The 9,389-nt window shown below is 41.3% G+C and overlaps 1 protein-coding gene across 1 annotated transcript in view; it reads left to right on the top strand.

Moving 5' to 3' along the window:
* The first annotated feature begins 867 nt into the window (after positions 1-867).
* Positions 868-9,389, top strand: part of LOC108572657 (protein slit) — a 34,609-nt gene continuing 26,087 nt past the window's right edge. The window contains exons 1-2 of the mRNA XM_017934919.1: positions 868-887; positions 1,724-1,867. Of these exons, the coding sequence (XP_017790408.1) occupies positions 868-887; positions 1,724-1,867 (164 nt within the window). The remainder of the gene's footprint in view (positions 888-1,723; positions 1,868-9,389) is intronic.

The raw sequence follows: 9,389 nt of genomic DNA, 5'->3' as shown, positions 1-9,389 counted from the left end.
GTCCATCTGATCTCAAAGTGTACTTACTTCACACCTCTCGAAAGAAACACCTGCAGCGTCCTCATTAACGCTCGTACGTATCTCAATTACACGCCACTTACAACGGAACCCGACACCCGTCGGAATAAACGAAAGCAACGCGCGACAAAGCATCGAACAAAATCCGGATTTACGGTCCGATGGACTCGTTTTCACAGCGGCGTCGGCTGGGGGGAGGGAGGGAAGGAAGTCTCGTCTCGCTTTGAGCGGGTCGTCGCACGTAAACGGCGACAACGTTTTAAAACCTGTTGGGGTAAAAAAGGGCTCGCGATAAAAATTTCTCCGAAGGTTTTCTCTCTTTGTGACCGACGTTGTAGTCGTCGTCTCGTACCCGTTCGCGGCGAGACAAATATTTGCACTACCAGGGAAACAGAAATACTTATTCGCGGCAAATAAATACTACGAGCGGCGAAATGAAAGAGGAGGAGGAGAGGCGGAAGGAGGAGGTTGTCGCGACGCACAGAGGGTAGTGAAAGTTGAAATGGAATTAGTTAGGCACCACGGACGAGGGTTCTTCTTTTGTGCATGCTGCAGCGTTAAAAATGAGAAAGAAAAAGGGGAGAGAGAGAGAGACGAAAACGAGAAAAAAAAAACGAGAGAAAAAACGAGGAAACAGGAAGAAGCACGCGCGCCTCGAGATTTTTATGAGATTTTTCGAAAGGAGAGAAAATTGCATTTTTACAGGCTCGCCCTGTAGAGACAGTGCGCGCTCTCCTCGCGTTATTGACTCGCGCCGTTCTACGAGAATTAATTTGTCGCTCTTTTGTGTTTTCCAGAGACCTTCAAGGGAACAATATCTCGGTGATATTCAAGACGGACTTCGAGGACATGGCTACGCTTCACGTTCTGTGAGTATTCCGTTTGTTAAATAACGAAGCGAGTTACGAGGAAGAACTGGATAGTTCTCAGTCGCGTGCTGCAAATAGAATTGAATGGGGCTGGGCGCGACTCTTAAGGGAATGAAAAGTTAGGCGAAATTCCAGAGAATTTGTCGCAAACGCGCCAGAGCGGACGGCATTGTTTTCAGGGGGGGAGAGAGTAGAGTTTCTCGAATCCTAAGCGAAATTCGCCGCCCCGTGCTCGCGAGCTACAGGGGAGATTGTATTCTTTCGCAAATGCTGTTTTCAACTCGTGACTCTGCTTCAAAGGACGCGAAGTTTCTTTCGGAACGTAGAAAGGAAGAGTTACGCTGACGCTTATATGAGTATTCGTTAAGTCGTTTGTTAACCCTTTAACTTACAACAACGTGTCAGACTCGTGGCAGAGATTCTGGTGAAGATGTGACAAAAATAGTAAGAAAAATTCATCGTAATCCTAACTTTCGTTTTAATTTGTAAGACTGACGGTAAATGTCTGACGCTTAGATCCATAGTCAGAGAAGAAATCATAGGTTAAAGGGTTAAGGATGTCATGCATTCTCGGTAATTTTAATCATTGAATTAATTTCGTCGATTCAATGTGAACATTAGTGAGTTTGAAAAGTTGCCATATTCTTGAACGAAGTAAAACTAAAGTGGATATGTAGATGAATAGTTATTAGCGATAAAGTGTGTAGAAGGGTAATTAAAATTGGCTGTTGAATCATTTGAGGAAAATAATATAAAAATTTGCACGATTATATGTTGTACAGTTTTCAGAGTGAAGTTTAATGTTGTTTCAACTGTTTCTGGTGTATCCTTTACAGTTGGCTATCGAACAATCAGATTCACACCATTGAGAGAGACGCCTTCCAGGATTTAGTCGGTGTCGAGAAGCTGCGTCTGAATAATAATCAAATACGCCACCTTCCTGATCTTATCTTTAGCAACATGATAAAACTGAAGCGCCTGTAAGTATCATTCAATCGAGAAAAGTTTATTTCTTGCTTATTTACTTAAAAAAAAAGAAACTATGAAACAACTCTGTAGAAAATATTCCTAGAAATTGGTGTTCATTTTAGGATAAATCAAAAATGATTCGTCGACGTATCGCAAAATAATCGATACTTAAAAAAATTCAGACTCTTTACTGTCAAAGAAACGATCTAGCAACAGGAACCCTAATTTAAACAGAAAATTAGAAAATTCACTGAGATACAAATATCTCCAAGTTCCTCCCTCAAGGAAGACTCGTTCGACAACGCACACAAGTCAAGTTCGTAACATTTCATAAGCAGCAAAATGTAAAGCTTTTACTAAAAACAAAATACAACCTTGAAAAAAGAAATTGTTCCTCATCTGTCAAAAAAAATCACTTTGCAACGCGTACAATTGGAGCTCACAACATTTCAGAAGCAGCAGAATCCATCGTACGAAGAACAAAAGGCGTATCGCCTGGCGTGTGACGCGCGTTTTACAATTCGTTTAGCACGTTAACAGACGTGTTTTGGCGTCGCGAATTTGTTGAAAACGCGTGGCTGACAACAACACACGCTCGGTAGTCAGCGCGATCCGTTCCTCGTCAGTGTCGCTGCCAGCCAGCAACGGAGGTTATCGTATAAACTTTTCAGACGATGGCCTACATACCACCCACACGTACACGTGTACACGGGTTCGGTTTGTGAAACCCGCCGCGCGAAGCTTTCCCCATTCCTTTTACCCTGCCCGCGTGGATCGAACACGCGTGACTTTTCCGCTCCGGGTTTCAACTCTCCTTTTTTCACCCGTTCCATTTGTTGTTCCCTTTTTTTCTTTTTTTTTAAAGGCGATCGTTCGCTTCTCGTTCCGAGCTTCCGCTTCCTCTACTTTAAAAAAAGCAGAATAGAAAAGAGGATAAAGCTTCCGTCCGCTTTATCCATCGACAGGCAGAACCGAGCGTCCCCATTTTTCGACCTGACGACTTTCGAAATTCCTTTTATACCCGGTCGAACGATGTTACGAACGATGGCCATTGTCCGATGGGAAAGTAGGGCAGCTTTTTTCCGCGGGAAACACGGTGTATTTGATAATTGACGCGTTGATGACCATTCTCCGGCGAAACGTTCGATCTTTCTTTGTTAGATGAACTATACGTAACGAGAAATCTTCGTTAATTTCGTGTTTCTCGTTGAAAATCGTGTCTTAGATGTATATTTCTATTATCGCTCCTTGTTTAACGCTTCCCGCCTCTACGGTGTCTTTTATCCTTCTCTCTTAATGAATATCTTCATTAGTACACGTGTCATTAAGATTCCAAGTGTCCTCGCGACGAGATAAGATCACCGGAATACATTAAAGTCACCGAAGAGTAGCATGAGTAATGCAAGTGATCCATAATTTCACAACACTATTAATAACGAGGCTGGATGATATGACGATCGGTATCGTCGGTAGATTCCGATTGCAACTACATCGATCACACGTCGAGGGGTGATTTTTCACTAAACGAGCAACTAAAAACAAGCTCCCCCCCTTTCTCTCTCGCTGCTCCATACAATGTCGTGTTCAGGTTTTATCTAGAATCGAACGTTCAGCCGGTCGAAAAATTCATGCATCATAAGCACAGTGGATCAAGGAGCAGTCAGCCACCGGTTAGCAAGAAGATCGAGCACCGGACGAGAGGAATGCGATCAAGAGATTAACACGAAGGTCCACTTTTCCCTCCCGGTGATGCTTCCACCGATCCTGAATCTTAATCAGCTCGTCTCTCGAGACCGGCACCTGGTCTACTAGGGCGAAAGGAAAGAGAAAAAAGAAAGATATCGAGCTGTTATCGCGATCGAACGTGGAACGGACTGGTGGCTTCTGTGTCGAAGTCGGTGTATCAACCAGTTCGACGGTCGAAAAGTCGCTTCTTACGGAGACTGACAAGCAGAACGAGAAGCGGAGGAGAAAGAGGAGACGTCGAAAAGGTGAAACAAAGGGGAGAGAGTGAGTGAACGAGGGAGAGAGATGAGGATGAAGAAAGAGGAGATGGGCCATCTATCATGGGCTACGAAGCGGTGGCCAGTCGAGACTCCAAAGTTCCAGCAGTCTCGAGGCCTTCCACTCTGCCCTCGGACACGTAACCTACAGTTTCTGATGATAAGGCCGGGATCAAGCAGCTTACAAAAGGACGTATTATGTTGCGAGCTTCGGTGAGATTCTCACGGGCATCCGGACGCATGATAATCCTTCATCCGGCGTTGGATAAGTCGATGCCCCGACAGGAAACCAGAGAAGGTTAATACGGTGATGGGGGTGTTGCTTACTGAAACGACCGGGAACACCTTCGAACGCTGCGTTTAATGTAGTTTCTCAGTTCTGGGAATGATGTGCTTTCCTGATATGTTGTTAACATTCGAGAGACTTACCGTTTCTACCGTTCACGACGAATTGTATTCTGCTTTAAGGAATTTTATTGGAAATATTGTTAGGTATAATGAAAGATTGTTCAATTTTTACGTTAGCGATTTTCTTAACACAGGTTTCTTTGCCAATTTTTCTAGACATGTTTTTAGCAGTCTTGGATATTTAATCGGATGCATTTGCTTGGTTGATAATTTGTTAAGTATAGTGAAACAGTTAAGGCTTAACAATGCAAAAAAAATCACAAAGATAACAGAAACAAGCATATTTTTTTATCATATTGAGTTATACACTGTTGTTGTGCAAAATGTATAATACGAAAGCTTTGTTACTTCAGAATTTGATATTACTTTTCTCTAGTTTCAATAAAGGTAACTGAGGTAAATAAAGGTAATAAAGGTAATTCACTTCTATTTATTTGGACAGTATTTTGTAAAATAAATAGTCAGCAAAAATGAATATTTTGGTCAGTATAAATAATTAATTGCCTGTTTATTTGGTCGGTATTAATTTGTTTGTTGATCGATAAAATTTAAATTTTCGGTTAAGTTAGGATATTTTATTGTACACATTGACCATCTATTTAAAATACCGACAAATTATTATGTTTACTAATATTTCAATGGAAATACCGACAGTTTTTGTATCAATCGATGTAATACTGACCATTTGTTTAAAATACTGATTAAAATTTTTTTTAAATACTGACCCAATAAATTTAACCCTACTGCACTAAGGAACGAATGAAATAGTGTATGTTTCATGAAGCAGAATGTGAATTAAAATTTGGCAATGCGGCAGAAAATGTTTGCTCGAAAGAAAAATATTTAACCACGAAGCTTTCGTGTATCAAGGACAGATTAGCCTTCGGGTACTGAAGCTTACTGCGTTTAAAAAACACGGTGCAGCATTTCTCCTTACAAAGCAACCATGTATTACACAAACAAGTGACAAATTTTCTGCTGAATTTTCGTAAACGACTTTTTGAAAAAATTCATCGTACAAACATTGTATACCCGATATACAACATGCAACACTATCACTATTCATACCAGTGTTCACTTTAATACCCTCATTAACATTCACATTACCAGTTCTATTATTAACACCCGCAATTTCCAGCCAACACGAGACCGCAATAATTAATTCATTTTACAGCACACATGCATACATCATGCTTATCTGAGACCCTGGCAAAACCATAAACCAACTGGTTGCGGCGAAATTTTTCTAATCGCACCCCTCTAGAAATTGATTAATCTTCTTGCCGTACAACTTTGCGCGCATACCGGCAATTAAACGGCACAAGATATTAATTAATCGTACACGAAGATCCGACGATTCTCACAGTCGCGTTACAGTGTTTTCTCAGCGACAAAAAGTAGCGCGAGATTTTTATAGAACCCAAAGAACTGAACCGAATTGGAACTAAAAAATGACGGTAAAACTGTGACCGATGTTATCGACAATAATGGAAATTGATGTAAATAAGCTAATAAATGCACGCTGAGGATTCTCAGTTGTTAAGAAGGAACGCTGTAGCTCCCGAATAAAGTATTCAGACAGGTGAAAGGAAATACTGAAATTGCAAGGGATATCTCGCGTGCAAACGACGACGACGACGAATGACATCGTGGACCAGTGGACGATGAGCATCTTCCGAGCTCATCGCGACGAAATAATACGCGGCCGTAAATTTTCATGGCCGGGAATCGTAAGACGTTCACCGAACCCGTTTCGTTTGCTTAAATCACCCGAACACCGGGTTGTCAAAGACCTAGGGAACGTTTGTCCCGGTTATTATCGGCTTAAGTGTACAGCGAACAAATGTTATTGCGTCGTAAATACAAGCTTGTACTTACGTTCACCACGGGTTCGAGGGGTATCGCGTTTCAACCGGCGCAATATGCTTACACGACGGAGAGTGATACTAATCAGCCAAGTGTCCGCGCCCCTTTCCATTGTGTCAAACCATTTATTACCGGCGAAGCTTCATCCTCTTACCACCTCGAATAGCTTTCTGCGTTTCGCGCGATGGGTTAATCACACGTTTCGCTCCTTCTCCGTGGTTCGTAACGTCGCACCACTGTGTCAAAACGTCTGTTCAACCGCGCTAAATCTGAAATTTTCATCATTTCCTATTTCAAATTCGAATAGTTCCAATGCAATCAGCTAAATTTTAATTCGGAACATGTAGTTTGAATTTGATTGGCGGAATTTCAAATTCGAATAGTCTCAATTCGATTGGCTGAATTTCAAATTCGGATACTTTGAATTTGGAATAGTTTGAATTTAATTGGCTGAATTTCAAAATCCAATAATTCGAATTTAATTGGCTGAATTAAAATCTGGAATAGTTTGAAAAGGTTAATTATTAGAGACGAAAGATAAAGAGAAGAACATTTCGAAAAATCATTCAACATTGAGAATGTAAAATGCAGAAGGAAAAAGCTCGAAAAAAAAAAACGAAGAAAGATACGAGAAACATTAATAAAGTATCTCAGTCGGATTATCGCACAATTTTACGATGTAGATAATGCACGAGGCAAGAAGCGAAGCGTGGGCAAGGAAAATGTAATATAATTTTCAGCAGTTTTGTAGGATAAATAACGCTATTTATCATGGTTGTAATTTATCATTAACCGTGCATACCTAAGTTCCTTAACCATATGAGTAATTATTTTCAGCAAAATTCTGCTACGAATGTAGCGGTAAATAACGAGCTCCCTTGTAATTATTATTTCGGTTATCATAGCCAGATTGCAATCTGAACATTTCTCATATACATAAACCTTTATCACACTTCGTCGTTTATTATTTTCAAATTCAACATTATATAAATAGATGAAAATAAAATTACAACACGTGGAAACTGTGTTCTCCGAGGGACAAACGGTTTCTCTCTTATGATCCCGAGCGCCACCAATCAGGTCTCGTTTCATCCGGACTCTTATCGCGTGAACACAAAGCACAGTGGCAGCAACATTCGGAATTGAGCGGCAGCAGACGCGAGAGCGAGAGACCCAGGTCCAGAGAAGGTCCTTTTGTTAGTTCCCGGTGAAGGAGTGGCTACGTCGAAATTCGGTAATTGCTTTCTGGATTGGCCTGGTGCGCGGTGGGAGTTTAATCTACCGAGCCACCGCCACCGGTCTCTCAGCACGCGTCCGAAATTATTGAAATTCTGGCGAACTTATCGGCGCAAAAGTGCCTGGCCAACACCGACACGTGACATTATTTCCAAAGCAACGAAAGACGCAAAAAGGAAGAAAAAAGAACACGAAAAAATGTACGAACACGGACACGGGAGAGAAAGAAGAAAAAAAAAAAAGGAACGAGGTTAAATTTAATTATCCCGTGGTACACTAGCCTCAGCAACGTCACCGTCACAAACCGACAGGGCATTCCGTTCATGCCTGGCCGTACCAAATTGCTTGTTCAAATTAGGAACTTATCATGATCAAGCTGCAACAGCGGTTCCAAATGAAACTGGCAGCGCTAAAAGCCAACGGGTTCCTTTTGCTCCCGGCGTGTCTACGTGGTCGAAATTCGGTAATTGCTTTCAGGATTGGCTCTGGTAAGCAGCAGCAGCAGTCTAAATCTGCCCGGTTCTTGCCTTATGTTCGCGCTCGCTCCACCTTCGGAATACCCTGTATACTCCCCTTTCTTTCTTTCTTTTTCTCCTTCTTTCCGCTCTCCGCCTCTCCGATCTCTCCCTCTCTCTCTCTCTAACCACACTACCGAACCACCTCTATTGCCTATTTTTGTTTTTCCCGTCTTCATCCCGTCGAGATTCCCTGTCCGTGCAGTCTTTCTAGCGGACATAATTACAGGCTGCGGGTTCCGAGGCCAATGGATGGTCAACGGTGAACCGGGCACCGAGACCTCTAACCTATCATCGCGAACGTCTGGTTAACTCGTGCATCGGGAAAAGGGCCCCGCGCGCGCGCGTTCAGGAGGATACCTTGCAACGCGAGACGTAACGCAATCTATTTAAATGAACCTCCGCTAAACCGAAGGATCCATTATCGTGATTGACTCTACCGTTAAGCGCGCGCTGCGCTCGAAAAACGTTGCGTTGCCATGCATTATTCATGGTGATTCGTTCCGTGGAAATTATGGCGATAAATATGATGAAGTGCGCGACGCCGAAGGAAAACGGTTTCCGGTTTTATTCGCACAAGCTTGTCCCACAATGAACACCGGTGGATATCAATGACAGTGTCGATAGCGATACATATATATGCATATCTACATATATACTAATGCGTGTTAACGGCGGTGTTGATAACGGTATTCAATTAACAGACGTGTTGATACGTGTAACGATCTTTATCGTAATAAATTACACGTACTAATGTCTCGAAGTTAATGGACACATTAACGCGTGCGACCATTGATATTACCTATTCTGATAAAACGTCTCGATAAGCGTGCATTTTTAGTATGCACGTTCAGATTTTTGTTAATGTAACAATTAACAGTTTTAGTGTTGTCAGTGTTCACATTTTTGCCCACAGAGGTGTTGAAACAATATTTGTTAACATCAGTGCAATATTTTTGTTAAGCAGGTATTTACGCGTTTTCTAAATCGCGTCTTCGTAATTTTTAACCATATTTTGTCAATAATGGAGCTAACATTTTGTTAACGTCACAACTAACATTTTTAGTGCAGTCAGTGTCGACATTTCTACCACTGGTGGTTTCAAAATTGTTAACTCTAATATTAACATTTTTGTTAATATCTTCCTTAAGTAATTTCTCAATATTGGCACTTAACATTTTTGTTAAGCGTAGTATTAACATTCGTTAACACAGTATTAACATTTTTGTTAATCCGAGCGTTGACGTTTCTCCCGTCCCAGCTTGAAGCAACATTTTCTCAATAATGGTACTAACATTTTTGTTAATAATTAACCTTCATTAACACGTGACCGGAGTGCCTCACATGTTCAGAATAATTCAAATAAAATGAGTATCGTCAACTGAAAATTTTGAACATCGTTGCTAATTACACATTATTTTGAATTTAAAAAAAAAAAATAATAAAGCATAATGTAATATTACGCTTAGAATAATGAAAATTTTCTTGTGGCCCCCGTGAGAGCA

This window comes from Habropoda laboriosa, unplaced genomic scaffold, assembly GCF_001263275.1.
Source record: "Habropoda laboriosa isolate 0110345459 unplaced genomic scaffold, ASM126327v1 scaffold22, whole genome shotgun sequence".
Classification (NCBI taxonomy): domain Eukaryota; kingdom Metazoa; phylum Arthropoda; class Insecta; order Hymenoptera; family Apidae; genus Habropoda; species Habropoda laboriosa.
This window is presented reverse-complemented; position numbering and strand designations above follow the sequence as displayed.